Source organism: Ochotona princeps, chromosome 4 (genome assembly GCF_030435755.1).
Source record: "Ochotona princeps isolate mOchPri1 chromosome 4, mOchPri1.hap1, whole genome shotgun sequence".
Taxonomy (NCBI): Eukaryota; Metazoa; Chordata; class Mammalia; order Lagomorpha; family Ochotonidae; genus Ochotona; species Ochotona princeps.
The window spans coordinates 56,330,149-56,354,021 of NC_080835.1; the positions used below are offsets into that span (position 1 = coordinate 56,330,149).

General features: G+C 39.2%; 1 protein-coding gene across 5 annotated transcripts in view; it reads right to left on the reverse strand.

The window, feature by feature from the left end:
• Positions 1-23,873, reverse strand: part of PAK1 (p21 (RAC1) activated kinase 1) — a 146,945-nt gene that overhangs the window by 41,251 nt on the left and 81,821 nt on the right. For 3 of the 5 annotated variants that reach the window (XM_058663638.1, XM_004589861.3, XM_058663637.1), the window contains 3 exons: positions 17,114-17,324; positions 7,149-7,249; positions 6,824-6,971 (listed from right to left, as the gene is read on the reverse strand). In XM_058663638.1, the coding sequence (XP_058519621.1) occupies positions 6,824-6,971; positions 7,149-7,249; positions 17,114-17,303 (439 nt within the window). In that variant the 5' untranslated portion in view covers positions 17,304-17,324. The remainder of the gene's footprint in view (positions 1-6,823; positions 6,972-7,148; positions 7,250-17,113; positions 17,325-23,873) is intronic. The other 2 variants (XM_058663636.1, XM_058663635.1) reach the window with 1 other exon arrangement.

Sequence of the window (23,873 nt, forward strand, 5' to 3'; positions counted from 1 at the left end):
CAATAACCAAGCCCAACGCCAAAGACCTAACCCAATCATGTAAGAAAGTGGCCTACAGCAAATCATGAAGCCAAGAAAAGCAAGAAATAAGGCAAGCTATGACAGTGTGTTCTTAAAATAAACCTTAAATAGCCAGCTACCTGCTGGAGAAATCAATTCAGGTTCTCCTTTAAACATAACTCACTTATTTTTCTCATCCTACAGAATAGCACTACTGGTGAAGGGCAACACTATAGCCTCTCTGCACTGCCCCAAGCCTTAGGCCCTGCTAGTATTTCTGAGGACTGAATTCCAGTAACACACATCTTTTATATATTTATATCTATATAAATTATTGTACATTGCTCCTTTTAAAGGTGACATACAATTTTTACATTAAAAATTGGTTAAAACAATCAAACTCCAAAGCATAGAAAAACAGAATAGAGAATACATCCAAGCTTTTCATTTTAGATGTAAGGAAACAAAAGATCAGAAAAGCAAAGAGACTGGTTTAAGGCTGCATAAATCAAGGGCAAAACAAGGCTAAGATCAGTTGTGTGGTCAATCCAGGATACTTTTTCCTTACCACACTAATTATTAGCACAGAAAATCAAGTGTTGAAGAAATTAAAAACTTGACAAAAAATTGGCATGCTAGGTTTCATTTAGATTATACACAGCAAAAGGTTTAGAGACCCAGGTCTAAAACATTACTGCCATTGGCTAGTAGCTGTGTCATCCTGGCTAAGTCATTTAATTTCTGAGGCTTCTTAATATCTTTGAGTCTGCAGGATAGGAGTCATATTCTTTGCCCTGCCAACCCCACAAAACTATCATAAAAATTATCTAAAAGTATGAAGGGAAAGGAAACAGGAAAATATGGCATTAAAAATCAACTGTGCTAAATACATTTTTTTTCCTTAGGGTTGGCCCTTTTCTTCAACTTGCAGAAAATTTAAAATCTCAGACATACACATGTATACACATGTATACATAAACTTATGCACACAAGAATAGATTATGTGCACATATATCTAAATGCATACATTCAATATTATTCAAATGTGTGTATCTATGCGTGAGTCTAGTGAAGAATACTTAGGTAGTTTTTAATTCTAACTATGTGCCAATCCACAACATGGTTGTGCCTCTATACACATAGATGTCACTTAAACACATCTATATATGTACATTCAGAAAAACAGATTCTTGGAGCACCAGGACAATGGCTCAACTGGCCAATCTTCCAACCCCAAGTGCTGGCAGTCTATATGGGTGCCTGTTCATATCCTGGCGGCTCCACTTAGCATCCATTTCCCTGTTTGTGACCTTGGAAAGCAATAGAGCATGGCCCAATGCCTTAGGACTCTGCACCCACATGAGAAACCAGGAAGAAGCTCCTGGTCCCTGCCTTTAGATCAGCTCAGTTCTGGACACAGCAACCACTTGGGGAGTGAACCAACAGATGGAAGATTTTTCTGTCTCTCCTTCTTTATAAATCTGCGTTTCCAATTTAAAAAAAAATCTTTAAAAAAAAAATAGTCTGGTGAACACTTTGCTACTGAGTCTACCAAAATTTCTCACTAGTGGTCTCTATTACAAACTTGTTAAAAGTCAGCTCTAACTTCCTGACTAGAAAACTTTCCTCCTAAGTAACACCTCTCATCACAATTCCTCCTTGAAATGACACAATCCTTCAATGGAAGAAGTGAGATAAACCCAGCAGGCCAGAAGATGGAAAGGAAATACTGCTGCGCATAGGCATGGCCCTCTACTGGGTACCACCATGGCAGCATGAGTGAAGCTGCAGTCTGCCATCCCCACCATCTGTGCTCATTGATACAAGCCAAATACTGGCTAGCGAAAGCATCCTTCAAAATCATTAGTTTATACTGGTTCTCAACTTTTCCAATAACACTCTCTTTTGAAGCAACAGACTGGGAATTAAGAGAGTAGCTCTGCCACAAATTTAGACACATTAGAAAGGCCTTTTTGGCTTTTATGATCTTTAAAACAAGGGACAACTGGCATTACTAAGATACTTCTTACTTTATCATTCTAAGATCCTAATATTAAGAGGCAAGCTTCCAGAAATATGGGATTCACTGAGAAAAAAAATTTTCAACTAAGGAGGAAGGTGCTCCAATTAAAATTACTAGAGGCAACAAATAAATTTGAAAGATGCTGTTCTAGGAATTAAGAAGCCTAGATTCTAATACTGATTTTGCTATTAAAAACACTCTCAGGGGGCCAGACGTTTTGGTACTGTGGCTAAGAAGCCTCATATGACGCCTGCTTCCCATATTGTAGTCCTAGGGTTTGAATCCTGGCTCCACTCCTGGTTTAGGATTCCTGTTCATGTTTATTTACTCTGGGAGGAATGGCTTGAGTAGTTGGGTTTCCCACCAATGTGGGAGTTCTGCATTTCCTGGCTCCTGTCTTCTGTCTAGTTCAGCTGCAGAAGTTGTAGGCATCTCGGGAGTGAAACAGTAGATGAGATTCTGCAGTATGTCTATCTGTCTCTCAAATAAAAGAAAAAAAACATTTTTAAAAAGATATGTGCATAGGGATTATACGCTAGCATCCCATATGGGTGCTAGTTTGTGTAGCAGTTACTTTACTTCCCCCATCCAGTTTCCTGCTTATGGCCTGGGAATGCAACAGAGGATGGCCCCAGTACTTGGCCCCCTGGACCTATGTGAGATCCAGAAAAAAGTTCCAGGGTCCTGGCTTCAGATCACTTAGCTCCAGCTATTATGGCCATTTGGGACGTGAATCAGTGGGTGGAAGATCTTTATCTCTCCTAACAGTAAATCTTTCAAATAGAAATAAATAAATCATAATTTTTTTAAGATAAGCACATAAAAACACTCTAAAAAATAAATTCTTTCTGTAGAGAATACATCCAAAGAACATTTGTTATTACTTGACAGTTCATTTGACTGATTAAATATTAGTCCCTTAAGACACCTGGCAGCTTAACTAGTAAAAAACTACACACTGGTGTATTTAATAACCAATGATGCTAATAATAACGATGACAGCTTTCTATGGTGCTGCTCTACAATCTATAAAGAACTTTCACATCAATGAGCTCATATATTCCTCACTACAACTTTTGGAGATAGGAACTACTATTTCTATTTTGAGACTCAAAGAAATGAATTCTTAGAACTTTGTATCAGAATCTAGACCTTTTCCAGAAAGCCTACATGCAATTTAAGAATCAAGACTCAAGTTCTTGGAAAACGTATCACTTTGGCTGTTGCAAGTTTCACCTCCCCTCTTTCTAGGACTGTTCTCTTACTCCAGATTAATGGGTACATGAAGCTTTTATACCCAGATAACAATCTTCTCTCACTCTTTTAAGTTTATTTGTTATTTGAAAAGTAGAATGACACAGGGGGAGAGAATCAAGATGGCGGAATAGGGTAAGGACATGTTTATACAGACGGAAAAACATTGGACCAGGATGAAGTAGAAAGGACATATTTCAGGAAATAGGAAAGGACAGAACAACAGCAGAGGGGTACCTGGAGACTGACAGACACAGGGAAGCAGTGGACACAACGGTGTGGTGTTGCAGTGACTGATACTCCAGTGGCATTCAGCTAATGGCGATCTGAACTCCACCAGCAGCCTGAACTCCACCAGCAACCAGGTGGGAAGGGACTTTCACTGGGAGCTCGGGTGGTGAACCCAGACAAAGAACTGTCCGTTCTGCTGGTCTGTTTGATTTGACCAAGAGCAGAGACAGAGCAGCAGATCTCAGACAGGCAGTGCGAGAACAGAGTGAATTTCACAGTCCAGTCAGCCCCCTAGAGCTGAATTGGGCGCCATTTTGCCTAAGGAGGAAAGGGCGAGGGAGAGGACTGAGCATGCGCTGAGCTGGGAGTAAGCTCATTTCTGTCTGGGTGAACTGCAACGACGTGGCATTCTACGGGTTCCACTCAGGGCAGGTCTGGGATAGCCCTCAGATCTGACTGTCAGCAGATCAAGAACCTTAGTGGTTGCACGGCAGGCGCCATTTTGGGCACTGTGGCAATATCTTTGGGACTGCAGGGGACAACAGTGAACTGCGCATGTGCTGATCTCGCAAGAACTTGCTGAGGTCCGAGACTGCACTGGTCCCGCAGGAAAATAATACTGACTGTGTCATCGTACGGATCAAAATAGGTCCGTGTGGCACCCAGACCTAATGTCCAACAGGTTCCGACAAGATCAGCGCCACCAACAACCTAATTATATAGGACACCTGGTGTCTCTCTAATCCTGGGACCTGCTCCAACCGGAAGTGGGAGAAAGGTTGCACAGACAACAGTGCAGCCTCACCAGAGTATCACAGGAGGTGGAGAATGGTGAGCCAGGAGCCAGGGCTGTGGAAACCACAGTGGAAATCTGACATAAGAACCCAGACCTGGAACTTGCTGGAGGTTGTGGCACAAGTGGCTGCAAGAAAAGTTGTGTACCAACCGCAATAAGTAAAATTGCATTGTAGACCTGTGGGTGACACAGCTTAGAAACCTACCCCAAGGAGAAAACTCTGCTAACCAGAAGTACAATGATCAAGAGCAAAAGAAGAGACAAAGGCACAATGAATATTGCCGAAAACTCTCCTGCAAGGGAGCAAAACCCTATGCCAATCTCAGAGTTAACTGAGGAAGACATCGAGAAAATGGGGCACACAGAATCCATAAGACTCATTTTAAAGATCCTGATCAACAATGAGAAGCTCATGCAAGAGTTCAAAGAATTTAAGGAAGCAATAAAGCAAATCAAGGCTGGTATATCAGAAATTAAGAACACAGTAGAGCAAATTAAGAGTACAGTGGAGAGTCTCCAAAATAGAATGAAGCAAGCAGAAGAAAGAATCTCAGAATTGGAAGGTATTTCCTGTCACCAGGGGGAAGCAAACAAAAAGCTGGAAGCAGAGCTAGATCAGGCCAAAAAAAGTATTCAAGAACTGAAAGACACTATTAAGAGGCCAATCTAAGAGTTATGGGAGTCCCAGAAGGTGCAGAAAGAGAAGCTGAGTTTGCAAATGTATTTAATGAAATAATAAAGGAAAATTTCCCTAATCTAGAGGAAGAATTGGGAAACAAGTTCCAGGAGGGGCACAGAACTCCCAACAGGCTTGACCAAAAGCAATCTTCACCACGACACATGATCATCAAGCTCTCTTCAATTGAACATAAGGAAAAGATCCTTAAATATGCACGTGAAAAAAAGCAATTGACATATAAAGGAAAGCCAATTAAGCTCACAACAGACCTCTCACAGGAAACTCTACAGGCAAGAAGAGAATAGAGTGACATATTCCAGATTATAAAAGAAAAAAATTTTCGGCCCAGGATAACACATCCAGCAAAGCTTTCTTTCGTCTTTGAAAATGAAATAAAATTCTTCCACAGTAAAGAAAAGCTAAAAGAATTTGCCTCTTCCAAGCCTGCCCTACAAAGGATACTTCAAGAAGTTCTCTTGACAGAAAAGAGGAATAGCACCTACCAAAATCAAAGGCAAACGGCAAGAACATCCCAGTAAAATGACAACAGAAGACTACACCAATGAACAACCCATTCCTAAAATGACAGGTCCATAGTACCACCCATGTAGATTAAACTCTGAAAGTAATTGGCTTAAGCTCAATCAAACGCCATATATTAGTAGACTGGATTAAAAAACAAAACCCATCTGCTTATTGTCTGGAGCAGACACATTTCAACAGAGATCAGCGGAAACTATATCACATGGGTTTTGTTTTTTTCTGCTAGTTTCATCTCTTCAAAACACTTTCTTTGGATTAAATCATTCAATGACTCATAGATCATGCAGTGGCATCATTTTCTTCAAGAAGGTTCTTAATTTTCATTTCTTCAGCTACACATTAGTCATTTAATAGCATGTTATTTAACTTCTTGGTGTTGTTAATTTCTTTTTCTCCCTGATGTTGATTTTGTTTTGTGGCTCTTCATTTAAGGGGATGTATAGTAGCTGTGTAATGGAGACTGTCATATCTAGCAACATGTCATTTAACTTCGGGCATTGTAAATTTTGTTTTGTTGATTTTGTATCATGACTTTTCATTTAAGGGGATGTACAGTAGTTGTGTAATGGAGACTGTCATATCTAGTAACATGTCATTTAACTTCATGGCATTGTAAATTTCCTCTTTTCTTTCTATTGTTGATTTTGTATTATGACTTTTCATTTAAGGGGATGTACAGTAGCTGTGAAATGGAGACTAACATTCAGATGTGAGGATGTAGTGTGGTATGCATTTCTACTTCCAGACAAAAATGGACTTACAATGAAACTGTTTACTGTATCCTGACAATAGGGTTCTGGACTCTCTGCCATTGTCCAGGCCCGCAATGATGGACATATGACTGAGTATGAAGAACTATATGTTAGTAATGATATAGAGGAACTGGGGGGGAGGGAACTGGGGAGGGGATAAGGGAATATGAAACTGTACTATAAAATAGTAAGAATAATAATAAAAAAAAAGAATGACACAGGGAGACAGAGAAGGAGATTTTCCCTTACTTATTTACTATGTAGGTCCCCAACAACCAGGGCTGGGCTACACTGAAGACAAGAGCCTGGAACACCAACCAGCTTTCCCACATGGATGTCATGAACCAAAAGTACCTGAGCTATTATCTGCTGCCTCCTAAGCCAAACATTTACAGGAACCTTGATAATAAGTGGAGTAGGCCGGGACTAGAATCAGGCATTCCCAGGTGGGATGTAGACATTCCAAGCAAGTGCCTAAGCGTCCTGCCACAATGCTCACTGTTAAGCTTTTCTTTCTCAGACTCCCGTGGAAGCAATCTTCCTACCTGTAAAGCTCATGTACTTCTGGCTGTTGGAGGTCTTCTTTGAGTTGTAAAATTCTAACACATCCAGAACAGCCTGCGGGTTTTTCTTCTGTTCCGACTTAGTAATGTTTGATGTCTGTAGCAAGCGGGCCCATTGCTCTGGCATTCCCTGTAAGACAGACATTGAAGGGTGTCAGGAAGGCACAGTCTCAGGGGACCCTGAGGGAGCAGTCTCAGGGTCTTAGGCAAAGACGAAGCATGGAGGAAACTTTCTGACAGACTCTCTCTGACAGCACATAGCCAGAATTCGAAAGCAGCAGAGGCCTTTCTGTGACCTGGGACTCACCGTGAACTCCCCTGTGACTGCATCAAAACCAACGTGAATTGTGTGCTCAAAATCTGAAGGAAGAGAAATTTCTGGACGCTCCTTTTCCTTCTTTTTGTTGGCTGCAAGAGAAACAGAGAAAAGGAAAATTTTTTAAAAGAGACAGTATTACGTTTTCAGGTTTAACCAGTTCTTAATTGACCCATTGGTCATCTTTAAAGACTGGCTTCAATCCCACCTTTTCCAGGAAGGATATTGTGACCATGCTTTGCCCTATGAACTCCAAGATACTGAGTCAGCATGCATTTAGTCATTTCCTGTTTTATATTTCTTCTTATTTAAAAAAAAACTATTTGAAAAGGAAAGAGAGCAAGGCAAGGAAACAGAACAAAAGCAAACACAGACACTCCCATTCGCTGGTTCCCTCTGCAAATGCCTGTTGTGGCCGTGGCTGCGCCAGGCCAAACCCAGGAGGCAGCAGCAACTCAATCTAGATTTCTCCCATGCCTGGTTAAAAAAAACCCTGTGACCTGAACCATCACTGCTGCTTCTCAGGATCTGTATTAGCAGGAAGCTAAAGTGAGGAGACTGAGCTGGGTATTGAACCCAGGAACACCCATATGGGAAATGTCATCCTACACTAGACTAAACAACTTCCACCTCTTACTACTTTCAAACCTTAAAGCGTAAGCCTCTTGAAGATCAACTTGCATCATTATCCTGAATCTCAAACAAGACCCAGCACAGAGCTTACTTGGTTCAAAAACACACTACAAAATACTAGGAAGTGACCTTGGAAATTATGTATTTCCACTCCCTAGGAAAGAAACCCTGAGTTGCCCCAAGCCATAGAACACATGATGATAAGATACAGCTCATCTATCAAGTTTTTCATCTCACATCCGCTGATCCTTACTGATGGGAAGCCACCACTAAACTGGAAAAACAGTTTAGCACAGACCAGGCCTGGAATAACAGAAGGACCTGGCTGATGTAGGGAGGAGGGCAGCAGGTGGAAAGGCGACACTTACAGGCTGTGTGACTTAGGCTGGGTACTTACCACCTAAGCACCACCAGCAGGAAACACAGTTCCTGATGCAGGAATACAAGTGATCAGTCATGCAGTCCCGGAGTCACCTGGAATTCAAGTAAATCCCTTCCAAGAAATAACCACCACCTTCCTCACAAGTACATAGCTCTTCCTAAACGCCTGTCACAGTCACTGTTCTCCCCGGCTCCTTACAATAAGCCAGACAGCAGGGATTATCTCCTTTTAACAGCTGAGAAAAATCAGATCAAGAAATTAAGAGAAATTTCTGTCAGTGAGAACACAGCCAGAAGACATGAAAAAAAAATTATTCAGCATTATCTATGCCATTAACTCACTGTGTGACCCTGTCAAACTTTTTTTGAGTTTCAAGTTCTCAATCTGTAAAATAGCACAAAGACCCATGCTTGGAGTAGCAATGAAGGCAGGTAATACAAGATTATCTTTTAGAAGATTATGATACCTGAAAAAAATCATGAAGGATGAACGGAAATGAGACAAATAGAATTAAAGAAGAAAATTCTAGAAAGAAACAAAGTACAAAAATCACAGAAAAAGTGTGATCTGTCTCCCAGCTTTCCAACAATACAAGCAAGTCAGCCAAATTTTAACAGCTCTTTCTAGGAATACACTCTGAACTTGGGATTCAGAAAAGATCTAATGGTTAAAAAAAAAAAAGCAAACCCAGGATCCTGGTGGTTTCACGTCCCATGCCCACACACCAACATTCCCAGGACTAATCTGCTTTAGCAAATTTTTTAAGATAACTAAAAATATGAGTGGAAGAATATGATGAAAACTAAAGTGTATACAAAAGCCTGCAGATGAATGTTCATGGGTATTAACCATAACAGAACGTGGAAACAATACAAGTATTTTTCAATTGATGAGCAGAAATAGTAGCAGTATATCCATATAATGAAATATAAGTATGATTCAGTCTTCAAAAGAAATGAAATTCTGATTAATACTACAACATGGATGAATCTTGATAAAATGCTAAGAAAGCAATCACAAAAGGCACATATGGTACAATTCTATTTATACAGAATGTGCAAAATAGGCAAATTCATAGAAAGTAAATTAGTCATTATCAGGAGTTCAGAGACGCCAAAAATGAGGAATTACCATTGACGGATATGAAGTGTTTCTTAGAACACTGAAAATGTATTAGCATTAGACTGATGTAAAACAATGAGTGTACAATTTTGTGCATATATTAAAAATTGCTAAAGTGTACATATTGTGTACTATATCTCAATTTTTAAAATACATACTAAAATAAAGCAATATACATGTATTTTATAAATCTAACTAATGCTGAAATGTGATATTACTCATAATTTAAAACCCTAAGCACACTAGGATTAAAAATTTACTTCTTCTAATAAAAGATAATCACAAAATCCCTAGGTAAACATTATATTTAAAAATATGAAATGCTGAAAGATTTCCCTTTGAGATTAAAAACAGACAAAAATGTTCCTCATTCCTAGTGCATTCATCATAGCACTAAAGGAATGAGCCAAGTGTAATCACACAAGCAAAAGTCAGCAGAGAGGACCAGAAAGGAAGGCAAGGGCACTGGGAAGCAGCAAGTGCAGTCACTGCTTAAGAAACCCACATTCTGTAACCCAGTGCCACTTCAAGCATCAGGTGATCGGTTTGCAAACAGCGTATCCTGGGAAGCAGTGGCTGAAGGCTCAAATGCTTGGGCCCCTGCTACCACTCATGTGGGAGACCCAGATGGAGTTTCAGGCTCCTGGTTTTTTTTTTAAGGAAAAAAAAAAAAAAAACGGGGCCATGGCAATAGCTCAGTGGTTAACTCCTTGCCTTGCAAATGCCAGGATCCCATATGGGTGCCGGTTCTAATCCTGGCCACCCCACTTCCCATCCAGCTCCCTGCTTGGGGCCTGGGAAAGCAGTCAAGGACGGCCTAAAGCTTTGGAACCCTGCACCCGCATGGGAGACCCAGAAGAGGTTCCTGTCTCCTGGCTTAGGAATGGCACAATTCTGGCCGTTGTGGTCACTTGTGGCATAAATCAGCAGATGGAAGATCTTTCTGTCTTTCTTTCTCTCTGTAAATCTGCCTTTCAAATCAATCAATAAATCAAGCAAGCAGTAAATAAATGAATAAATCTTTTTAATTCCCTTTAACAGCTCATCAAAAGTATAGCCAACTTTTAACAAAACTACAGTTTTTAAAAATAACACTTTTAAACAACACTTTTTTTAAAAAAAAGATTTATTTATTTTAAAGGAAGTTAGAGAGAAAGTAGAATAACAAAGAGAGTTCTTTCAGCCACTGGTTCATTCCCTCAGATGGCCAATATGGATGGCAATGGGCCAGGCTGAAACCAGGAGCCAGCAGCTTCTTCCGGGTCTCCTACAAGGGTATAGGGACACAAGCACTTCAACCACCTTCCAATTCTTTCTCAGGCACATCAGCAGGGAGATGGATCTGAACTGGAGCAGCCAGGACTCAAATGGTCACCTATATAGGAAGCCAGGATTGCAGGAGGCAGCTTAACCTGCAGCACCTACTCCAATTCAACATATCTTCCATCTTCAGTCCTATAATCCCTTCAGAAACACTCAGATAAAATTACTATATATCCATATAGCAGCCAAGATAACTGAAGCTAAGAAAGGTATAGGAAAGCAATTTATTAAAGGTCATAAAGTCAGGGTTAGGCAGTCATGATGACTTCAGATGCCCAAACTCCTACTTGTATATGCACTATGCAGACTACACAGATATGGTTGTTGCATGTCCGAATTAATGCTACTACGTGCAACTTCATTTTAAAACAAGTTTAAAAAAAAAAACAATAAAATCAATTTTACTGACGGCACTAGTCTGTGGGACCAGTGTTGTGTCACAGTGGGTTAAGCTGTCATCTGTGACATCGGCATCCTGTAAGACCATTGTTTGGAATCCCAGCTGCTACACTTCTACTCCAGCTCTCTGCTAATGCACCTGGAAAAGAAGCAGCACCTGCCACCCATGATGGGAGGTGTGAATGGAGTTCCAGGTTTTGACCTGGTCCAACCTTGGCTGTTGTAGCCATTTGTGAAGTGAATTAGTAGATGAAAGATTCTCTCTCTCTCTTTCACATTTGTGAAATGAATTAGTACATGAAAGATATCTCTCTCTCTGCAACTCTACCTTTCAAATACAAATGTTAAAAAAGCAACACTCTGAGAGATTTCCAATATTATGTGGTATCTGAATTAACAAGCATAGTCCAAAAGTGAACAGACTTTGATGGACTGACATGTGGTGTAGACATTCCATTATGGGTGCCAGTTCATGTCCCAGCTGCTCCACTTCCAATCCAGCTTTCTGCTTGTGGCTTAGGAAGGCAGCAGAGAATGGCTCAAGATCTTGAGCCTCTGCACTCACATGGAGGACCAGGAAGAAACTACTGGTGCCCAGCTTCAGACCAGCTCAGTTCTGGCCATTGTAGCCATGTGGGGAATAAACTGGCAGATGAAGAACCTCTCTCTGTAAAATCTGCATTTCAAATAAAAATAAATTAATCTTTGGAAAAGAGAGACATTGTCTAAGAACTGTAAAACAGAAAAGTGCTTTGAAGCAGTTCTTTCAATCCCAGCTCTGTCACTACCTAGCTAGACGACCTTGGGCAATGACTTAACCTCTGTAAACTTAGTTTAAGTTTACTGTCTGAAAAGTGAACTACTCAACTACTTGAATGGTCTGTTATAGATGACAAATATCAAAGTTCTTAAAATGTGTGGCAGCTAATAGGATTCCAATAAATAGTGGCTGTGTCACTATTTTTACTATGTTGTTGATATTACTATTTTGTTATTTTTATTTTATTATTGTTGTTATGATTTTCAGGCTTAACTAAGATTTACAAATGGTCAAGCTTTATAAGCTAAAAGAAGCTTTACCAACACAAATTATGAACAATATAAGAAACTGAGTGTAGGATTTTTTTAACCTACTTTCTAAGACAGAGATTCTGTAGGTAAGAAGTAATACATAAAAGAATCATCCTGATTTCATGCATGTGGAGAGCTCAAGTTTAAAGGAATAAAGTAGGAAAAGCAGCTTGTAAATCAAACTTTAATCTTATCTTTGGCTTAATCCATTTGAGTTACCAGTTAAACGATAAATGAGGCAAAATCCCATCTTCCAAGATAACCATCAGAACACAAATCACTGGTCTTTATTTTTAAAAAATTTTAAGTAGCATCTCTCACTAGATCAGCTGAACTAATCTGAGCTCAACACAGTTAAATATTCCAGATCTGGAGAAATAAAATGCTGACGTAATGCAGCGGTAAAATTAACTTTGTTAAATTCTTCCCAAGCTCAGAAAATTCTACTTAGCTTGTAAAAGTGAGACCAGAAAAAGACTGAACTAAATGCTTCAAGACTTCTTAGAATAAACCAAGGCTCCACATCCTAACCACAGGAACCAAGCTTTCCCACATGGAATTCTGCAACTCAGCGCCAACTAATACAGGCCCTCAATTACAGCTTCTCCTTTCAATCGGTTATACATGCCCCAGGCACATACTGGGGCCATGCTGGAGGTCAGCATTAGGTAATGTTCTGAGACATTCTGCTTGCTGCCAGCTAATACATATAAATAGATAAAAATTATTATTCCCACTTAATAGATGATGTTTTGAAATTAACACTTTTTTTTTAGTGAAGCATGAAGTAATGTCAGAGGTAAGACTTGATCTATTCTCCACACTTGATCTTAGCCAAAAGGCCGAGAAGCGATGACTTGATCTATTCTCTAAATTCAGTTCTTGATCATTTCTCTACATAACAGGTATAATTCTCCAATAGTATGACATGAAGGGTGTAGCACTTCAAAGACTACCAATATTGCTGTGTATCCTGTTAGAATTAAGTTGAGCAGATAGCTGGTTGGAGACGGGCTTCAAATGAAAGAAAAACAAATTTCCTTTTACTTCATTTTGGTGTATGTATTAACTACAGTTACCACAAGAGTCTGAAAGCAAAAGGGCTGAAACCTATACACCCAGGGCATATAGAAAATCTGTAGCTAGAGGATGAAAAAGCTTATGGGACATTTTGCAAGGATTTCCTGTAACTCTTCTTTCTACTTCTATGCTAAGCTACACAGCTAGAGCTTTGGATCTGAGGCTATGAGACTTATTTTCAGATCAGATTGGTCTGGGGTTCCTCGATTAGGATTTCTGGAAGGACTTCTGAGGCTACAGTTCTATCATTGATTAAAGTACTTTATAATAGCCTAGTATTTTTTCACCTATGTAGACAAGCCTGATTTAACTCTATCTCTATAACACTCATTTACATAATCACAGAATTTCAAAGCTAAAAGAAACTGCATATCTGCTACTCTTCCATTTTTTTTTTTTTTTAGATGAAGGCATTGAAATCTACAGAGAAGTGTTTGAGCTAAATCAACCAATTCATGGAAAATTCAAAACTACAACCCAGATATCTAGACCTCAACTTCCCCTTTCAGCACATACAAATGAATATCTTTATGGTTTCCAATGATATTTGAAAGCTCTGTTTTATGCAGGAATCTTTTTCAAAACAAAAACCAAAAGCAGCTCACAGAGCATTTGCATCACTACAAAAAGACATCTCTCACCTCTTAGCCAGTTCCATCTGTCTCACATCCTCTGTGGCCCTAGGTAATCACTCATCTACTCCTGCCTATGGATTTATCTATTTTGGGGATTCAATGTAAATAGAATTATAAAATAAATGATCCTCTGCACTGGCTTCTTAAATTTAACACAATCTTGTAAAATTCCATCCCTATCTGTAGCATGATCAGAACTTCATTTTTTGTTGTTATCAAATAATACTTCACTGTATGCATATACCAACTTTATTATCCACTCAGCAGCTGATATATTAGTTATTTCCATTTTTTTGGTTACTAGGAATAATGCTGCTATAAAATTTCTTGTAGAAGTGTTTTTTAAACACATTTACATACACCCTAAGTAGAACAGGTTCACATGGAAAATTCTCATTTAATTTCTAAAATGCCAAATCGTTTCCCACAGTGGCTACATCATTTTATATTCCTGCAGCTATTATAAAGATTGTAATTACTCCACATTCTCAACAACTTTTGTTTTTTTTGCTTTTACTGTAGCCATTTTAGTACAGTGAGATCTCATTTTGATTTTCATTTGTATTTCCTTGATGGCTGAAGATCTTTAGCATCTTTTTTTGTTACCTACCCAAATTTAATTCCTTTCTTGGTGAGTGGAAATTAAATATTTCACTAGAAGCAGCTGTCACACAAAGTGATTTATATTTGCAGCAAATTACAAGACTTTGGGAACCTGCTGCTTCATGGACAAGGGACTCTGAACAAATAAAGGAGGCATGGTATTTCTTATTCAGAGTGAGTAATGGATACTGAAAAGGGAGTGTTCTGTGATTACATGTAGAAGCAAGTGTAAGCTTGTACCAGTACAATGTGGAAACATGCTCTCATGCACATAGCATATTATGGTGGTGAACCTTAAGGTGGAGATCTTAACACTAAAATTAAGTAACAGGTGGTTTTTGGACACTTATCAGCCACTGCAGGCCTCCTCTTGTGGTAGAGTTCAGATCACAGCAGGGTGGCTGGTGATTCCATCCCTCCCTGGAAATGTTACTGAAAACAACAGAAGACATCAGGTGCTTTGGAACCTTTACTACTTTGAAGTAGGAGACAAGTCAGATTCCTGAGTTCCTCAGGCAGTTGGCCAGTGACACTGTCATGTGCTTACTGGCCATTTGTACATCTGCTTTGGTGACAGGTAGACTAAGATTCTTTGTCCACTTTTCAAATTAGTTGTCTTTTGATTGTTGAGTTGTACCAATTCTTACAAGTCTTAAATATAAGTCCCTTAGAAGATAAATAATTCTGGGGAAGTACTTATCTTTGTGGATTACATTTTATTACTTTCTTGGTGGTGTCCTTCGAAACATTAAAAACAAAACAAAACCCTAAAGAGATGCTGGAATCCCAAAATAACCGCTTAATCTGTGGTGCCACAAAACCAGCTCTAAAATAAAGAATTTCAACATTTTGATGACTACTGGCCAAGAATCTTATTATCCTTACTCACCTTAAAAAGAAAACTTAAACTTCTTAATGTAAAAAGTCTTCTTTCATTACTTACACAAAATTGGGTTACAATCCTACTTATAGAGTAGGATTTGCTCACTTATAGAGTGAGCAAAAATACTGCTTGATAAAGGTACAACAAACACCTAAACTTTGAAATAAAAGTAGCAAGTTACATTGCTTATACCATAGTCATTGTACCCAGAAAGCTGTCAACTACTATAAAAATGAATTTGACATCAAAGCATCAAAGTTAGGAACCTTATGCACATGTATCTAGATCCCAAAAAACCCCATAACGATGGTGCAGCATACCTTCAGAAGTCCTCAATAGTTCTTATTTCAGTTATTCAACAGCCTTTATTAGACATCTCTATATAAGGAGACCTTAAAGGCAACATGTCTAAATTTAATCTTTTCAACTAAAATACAATATTAACCTTCCATGTTCTCTTATCACCAATCCACCTAATTCGTTCTTCCTTCCTGTGTTCTGGGTTTAGTTTATGATATCATCATTTATCATCTCCCTTAATCTACAGTTATACAATTACATAGGTACTTCAAAAACTCCACGGAAAAAAATGAAGTGGAAAGATAAACTCATTTGGTGGAAACTATGCATAGTTCTTTTTTATAATACACATTTTTCATTAACTTTTTTGAAAATCCTTCATATATATGGATTTCAAAAATTCCTGCACCAAAAATGAATTTATCTTTTGATATATCAATTTCCCTAAACTTTTGAAAGCATTCTCATCTGAAATATTTTCTACAGTTCATCATTGTACTTGTTATGCTTATTCTATTTCTGAATCTCAATTCTGTCATCTGTTAGCTACGCTCTTAGCTTCTATTCATCAATAAAGTAGTAAAGAGAGAAATAACTCACACTTGAATACCTTCTGTATGAAAGACAGCATACTGGGAAATTTACATGTAATCTTCACAACCACTCCACGAGATATCTCAATTCTAAAGGGAGGAGTCTACAGGTAAAAGGGGCCAACTGACATGCCCAGGATCACAGAGCTTACAGGCTCTGTAAGCAGTGAACCAGGTCCATCTGAATCAGAAGGTCAAGGGAACCATTTACAGATGGAAAGTCAATTTCCTCAGCATCCCACAAAACAGAACCCGAAAGAGCAAAAAACTACCTCACATCAATAGCCACTTACAGCAACATTTCTGGGGTTCAATGAAAGCAACTAATCTATGTGGACACCCAGCCTTCTATTTCAGTAAGTTGTCCAGGAAATCTCTGTGACTCTTTCAGAGGCACTTTCAAAAATCCTGATTACTTTTCCAAAAAGGAAACGAGGCTGAGTTATTCACAGTGAACTCCTGTTGAGTTCTCTCCAATTCCTTTGGTTAGCTATCACTTGACATTTCTACTATAGTAATCCCCCAATCTGGGTGTGAAACCTGTGGATTTGGATAAACAGGCAGTTCAGAATTTGGAAAGAAGATATTGTATGTGAAACCAATTTAGGGAAAATAAAACTTACAACTTAAGACAATTAGTATATGCTAAGGTTACATCAACAGTTTAAGAACTTACAGATTAAATAAATCAACAACTTCAGATTGCTCCAAAACTGGCATGAGCAGTCTTAATTTTTGCTCATATATAGTTGATAGAGTACAAAAATGGGTCTATTTTCCACTTGGTATTAGCCACTTAAGCAAGGAAAGGAAAACATTTAATTAAAGAAAAAAAAAACAAAGAAAGAAAATTGAGAAAGGACATTTTTTCAGGTAGCAAACAAAAAATATGTTAAGCATATAAATGATAATAAATCAATGAAATACTGTACTTTTATCTCCAGGTAAGATGGATCGGTAAAATCGGTCCTTCTTTTTCTTCTCCTCTGGGTTTGGGGGTAGAGGTTTGGAACCGTGATTTAAGGTTCCAGCATCTTTGCTGCCTGCTCCAATCATAGTGCTGGTGTTTCTCATCGGAGGAGCTGGGGGTTTGTCTTGAATGTCTAAGCCGTTATTTGACATTGTCACTACCAGCAACAGCTACTGGAATCAGAAAGAACAATAGAACTCATTATTTATGAGCAAGGCAAAAAGCAAGTTAAAAGTTCAAGAATCCAAATTATAAAGCCCTTCCTTCAGGCCCTGCCCAAGTACTTCCAAAGTACACCATGAAGATTGCTAGTCTATTCGGTTAACAATTTTTACAGGTATTACAGGCCTACTCTGGGTCAAGCATGACTAAAAATTTCCCAGGATCGTGCTTTTCTCTACAGAGCTGCATCTGAAACACTGGAGATCACAGAAAACCACCATGATGTAGTACAAAAGCAGAAATGTGGTCTACCAAAAATTACATATGAAATTCCTTAACCTCTTGGTTTCTATTTATTCGTCTATTTGACAAATTTTTAAAAATTGCTGGGACTGGTGTTTCACATATTGAGTCAAGCAACTGCCCAAAGGTCTAAACCCCACATGAATTCCAACTGGGAAGGCAGGAGAATATGGCCTGAGAACATCAACTCCTGCCACCTATGTGGCAGACCTAGAAGGAGTACTGAGCCACTGGTTTGACCTAGCTCAGCCGAGGCCGTCTGGCCACTTCGGGAGTGAACCAGTGGATACAAGATCTCTTTCTCTTTCTCTTTCTCTCCGCACCTGCCTCCCATGCCTTCCAAATAAATAAATCTTTTAAAAATAATTGTAATAAATGATTGTTAAAAACAATCAACATATGGGCACAGCACTGTAGCCTAATGGCTAAAGTCCTCACCTGCATGTACCAGGATCCCCATATGAGCGCAGGTTTGTGTCACAGCTATCCCACCACCACCCGGCCGCTTCCCATCCAGCTCCCTATTAGTGGCCTGGGAAGGCAGTCAAGGATGATCTAAAGCCTTGGGACCCTGCACCTGCGTGGGAGACCTGGAAAAAACTCCTGGCTCCTGGCTTTGGATCAGTTCAGCCCCCGGACATTACAGCCACTTGGGGAGGGAACCAGCAGATGGAAGATCTTTCTGTCTCCTCTCTGTAAATCTGACTTTCCAATAAAAACAAATAAATCTTTAAAAAAAAAAAAAAGATGAACATACTGAGTTCTCTGCCAACCTCTAACTTTTTAACCTTAGACAACCTACATTTTCTCTTTCTGGAACTGACTATTCAAGCATAAGCGAAACTGTTTTGTAAATCGTTTTATGGGAAAATACATTCATTCACTTATGTATTATCATTTCTTTCACAATAAACTGGCAGAGCAGAGCAGTAACAATGGAGACTAAACAACTAAAAATAGCATCTGACTTCCAGAAATATAGAAAAGTGTGCTAACTTCTAGATATACCATCTTTACAGTATCTCCTTCATCTAAAATTGTACCTTGTTTAAGGGCAAGTATTGTGACCAGCACGTTACGCCACTGACTATGACAGCAGCATCTTGTATCTGAACACTAAGCTGAGCCCCAGATGCTCAGCTTCGGATCCAGCTGCCCGCTAACGTGCCAAGGAAAAAAGCAGAAGATGATCCAAGTTCTTGGGACCCTGCCACCCATCTGGAAGACTCAGATAAAGTTTCAGGTTTCTGACTTCTGTGAGCCCAGTCCCAATCACTGTGGCCAGACAGGGAGTGAGCCACCAGCAGGAAGACAGCTGTTTGTCTCTTTCTAACAGACTTTCAAATAAATAAGTCATTTTTAAAAAGCAATTTAAAATTCTACCTTGTTCTAAACATATGATGATCGAAGTACTAATTATCTTGCTCCATATGGTGTTCCATATGCTTTGAACAATCTTCAAAGTTTTTGAAAAATAGAATAAACTTTCAAATGGGAGGGAGTACCCTTATCACATACTACCAGTATTTTTAATAAAGTTTCTCACTCTTTCATGCAACAGTAGAAATCATACCTTTAACTATGACTATATGGAATAAAGATAAGCTTCTTAGAGTTAAACACAACAGTACTTTGGAAACTAAAGGCTTAAACACAGAATAGGAGCTGGTATGATGGCTCAACTAGGGACTCCTCCATTTGCAAGTGCTGGGATCCCAGATGGGCACTGGTTCATGTCCCAGCTGCTTCAGTTCCCATCCAGCTCCCTGCTTGTGGCCTGGGAAGGCAGTGGAGGATAGCCCAAAGTCTTGGGCCCCTTCACCTGTGTGGGAGACCTGGAAGAGGCTCCTGGCTCCTGGTTTCAGACTGGCTCAGCTCCAACCACTGTGGACAGCTGGAGAGTGAACCAGTGGATGGAAGGTATTTCTCTGTCTCTCCTTCTCTCTGAAAATCTGTCTTTCCAATAAAAATAAGTAAATCTTAAAAAAAAAAAAGAAAAGAAAAGAAATACATATATCCGGGCTTGACCCCATAAGTTCTCACTTAGTAGGCTTAGGTAAAAAGCCAAAATGTTGAAATGCTGTATTCTGAAAATCAGTGATTCCAACACGTGCAGATTTCAATATCAATACTTACAGTCATCAATTACTTAAAGCATTATGAGCAAAATCTATAGCTTTCAAAATTTCGTATTTATTTGTGAGAGACCAGATGAAGTTTCCATCCATGAGTTCGCACCTCATATGCCTCCATTACCTGGAGCTTTGCTACAGCCAAAGTCAGGAGGTAGCAAGTCAACCTAGTTCTCCCCTGTGGGTGAGAGGAACTCAGCTACTTGAGCCCTAACTGCTGCTGCCTAGGATCTACATTAGTAACCAGCTGGAGTTAGGTGCCAGAACCAGGCATGGAACTCTGACAAGGAACATGCGGGTCTGTATGGGATCTAAACTGCTAGGCTAAAAGGCCAGCTGAAAGGAATCATATTTTTGTTTTTTACATTTTCTAGTAAAAAAAAATGAACTAAATGATCTACCACAGTTAATTTTTTCCTCATTTTTTTTAGGTACCATCAATGATCTTAAAGCACACCACTCCTCTACCTTTCAGAATTTTCATTGATACCCCAAAATAAAATCTAGACTCCTCTGTTTGCTTTAGAGGCAATTATTTGATCTAATTCCTTTTTTTTAAAAGTATTTATTTATTTTTATTGGAAAGGCAGATTTAAAGACAGAGAGAGAAATATTTTTCTTCCTCCGGTTCACTCCTCAAGTGGCCATAAAAGCCAGAGCTGAGCCGACACTAAGCCTGAAGCCAGGAACTTGGGTCCAAAGCTTTGGGCCTTCCTCTACTGCTTTCCCAGGCTACAAACAGGGAGTTGGATGGAAAGCAGAGCATTCAGGACACAAACTGGTGCCCATATGGGATCCTGGTGTGTGTAAGATGAGGATTTAGCACTTGACCCATCACATCATGCTCTTGATTTAGATCTTTTACCTTCATTTTCTTTCACTATCACTCCCTCTAACTCCCTTTACACTCCATATCTAACTTCTCCAGCTTCTTCATAGCTTTAACACTTCCATTCCTTTCTCCCCGGAATGTCAATTTCCCTAGTCACAAACTGAATCCACTCGTCCTACATGGTTTAATTCAATTGTTATTCTTTCCATGAAGTTTTTGAAAATGTTCTCATCTCAAAGCAGATTTCCTCCTGCATGTTCCCAAAATAATGGACATATTTTCAAGTTATCCTGCACATAAATGTCTACAGCAACCAAAATATTCCTCAAACATAGGATCTATTTTGTTGCTTCTGTAACCTGACAGTGTCTTATATATTATCTGACAATGGATTCAATTTTTTAATTCAATTTTAAAAATTTTTTATTTTATTTTATTTTATTTTATTTTATTTTATTTATTTATTTTTTTTTTTTGGAAAGTCAGATATACAGAGAGGAGGAGAGACAAGAGGAAAATCTTCCTTCCATTGATTGACTCCCCAAATGACTGCAACACCTGGAGCTGAGCTGATTCAAAGCTAGGAGCCAGGAGCTTCTTCTGGGTCTCACACACCAGTGCCGGGTCCCAATGTTTTGGGCTGTCCTTGACTGCTTTACCATGCCACAAACAGGGAGTGGGAAGTGGGTTGCTGGGACTAGAACTGGCACCCATATGGGATCCTGGAGCAGGCAAGGCAAAAACTTTAGCCATTAGGCTACTGTATCAGACCCTAATTTAACTTTTTTACTTTATAAAAATTCAATTTTTATTTAATAAAAATGTATTTTAAAATTAATAAAGTTGTCACAAGAACAGATATCCTTGCCTTTAAGGAGTTGGCACAGATGAAATTCAATATTTTTTGCAATTTGACACTGACCTGCCTTACAAACTAAGCCACCACACCTAGCCCCAGCCTACACTTAAATTATCTCAGATATCTTTGTTCTTCTGAATTTATAAAACATTCATTTTCATTCTCTCTCTCACACTTATTCTTTCTGTCATGGTGGTTTCTCCTTTCTCTCTCTTCAACATTTATTCCTTTATTTGAAAGAGTTACAGAAAGAAAGGGAGAGACTAAAGGTCAACCTTCTATCTAGTGGTTCACTCCCCAAATGGCTGCAACATCTGGGTTTGGAGTCAGGAACTCCATCTGGGTCTGCCACATGGGTGGCAGGGACCCAACCACTTAGACCATGTGCCACTGCTTTCTCAGGTGCATTAGCAGGTACCTGGATTGGAAGTGGAGTAGCCAAGCCTCATATGATGTTCCGTACGAGATTGCCAGAACTATAGCCAGTGTCTTCACCTGCTGCATCAGCATGTCTGGCCCTTCTGCCTGCTCTTGCTGATAACAATCTTACTCCTACTTCAAAGAAAAACTCAAATCCCACTTCTTGTGTATAATCTATCCTAATCCTATCTCTCCATTCCCTTTCCTTCCATCCCTGTCTCAGTTTATATTTGAGCAGCAAAGAGACAAGGTAAGACCAGGGACAGATCTATCGGCCAGGATTTCAATCCAGATCTACATGTGTGGAAGGAACTCTACTAGTTGAGCCATCACTGTTTCCTCTCAAGGTCTGCATTTACAGGTAGCCGGAACCAGCTATGAAACCCAAACACACTGATGTGGGGCATAGGTGTCTTAACCACCGGACTAAACACTTAATCTCCTTACTTTTGACCAAAAGAAATCAAGCAGTCAAAGACCATATAGTGACTCTAGATTAACCCTGGATGGAGTGCTTTTTACCCATTTACTCTAGTCTCACTAGATCTACCTTTGCTTTCCCTTCCCAGCCCCAACTCAAGTTCCTCAGCTCCCCAAAGGGAGCTTCTGCTGTCTCAGTTCTCAAGTGCACCTTCACTCTTCAGGCTGCCAATTCCAAATTTATACTCGTGTAGCTACCTGATACCATAATCAAGTCCTTCCTTGCCTCCCAAGTCCTTCAACCAATAGCTTCACTGAACATAAACTCCCTTTCAGATCCACAGCTCAGGATCACTTCAGAAAAGGCTTTAGTAACCTTCCTGATACAGGCTTCTCTCCAGTTCTCAGTCCTTTGACTATATTTGGGGAATTTTCAGAGGTAGAACTTCACTTTCAAAGAGATTCTCAATTACATACAATCCCAAATACACTGGGAACTTAATTTTGAATGATTTTTGTGTCATCCACGTGCAGGGATGTTTTGTTCTAATTTCATTGTATGTGCTGCCAAAGTAAACACAGTATCTGAATCCTTTTAACTGCAATGCAATATATTCTTAAAAATCTTCCATGATAGGAAAACTATAATCTAAAAAGACAGCATATTCTGTCTTTGATCACCTCCTGTAAAAAGGCCAACAGTGTGGTGCAGTGCATTCAGCCAACACCTGTAGTGCCAGCAGCCCATATGGGAGCCGGATCCAGCTCCAGGTGTTCCACTTCTGATCCAGCTCTCAGCTACTAGCCTGAAAAAGCATCAGAAAATCCTTGGGCCTCTGTTACCCAAGCAGGAGATTTGGAAGATGTTCCTGGCTCCTGGTTTCAGCCTGCCTGACCCCAGCCTCTGCAGCCATTTCGAGAGTAAACCATCAAATGGAAGTTCTAGCTCTCTTTCTTCATCTCTTCTTTCTCTGTAATCCTGCCTTTCAACAAATAAATAAATCTTTAAAATAAAAGCTCTCACTTATATGAAATTTCACTGTATTGAAACTATTTGTTACACATTCACTTTCCCATTTAACCTGTGACCAAAAAAAAAAAAAAAAAAAAAAAAGACAATAAATTCCTCTTTGACAATGTTCATCCTTGATATATTTTTCCATCCCCAATACCAGGCCTGGTTTAGAGTAGTCAAAAAAAAAAATCTATGACCAAATATATAAAGAAATCAAAGAACAAATAAACAAAAATTCTCCATTTGTTAGTCTTAAACTCTCTTAAAACTACTCAGAAAAGTCTATTTTGACTTTTTCTCAGACAGAATTTTAGATACTTGAAGTAATCTCTCAAGATCCTTAAAATATGCTCTCCCAATGCTAACTAACCATTTCCTGTACCTTCCAAATATTCACAAAACACAAACTTTGACTTTGCTTGATCACCTGGACTCAGGGCTCTCTAGCCTACTTTCTAGCTTTCCTGTAGCCCTAAACCAGACCTTTCCTGTGCTTTCTTAACAGGTCTTCCTTTCTTTACATGCTCAAATCCACTCTTTGGTCATTTTATTCACGTATACTCAACACAATAAATAGCA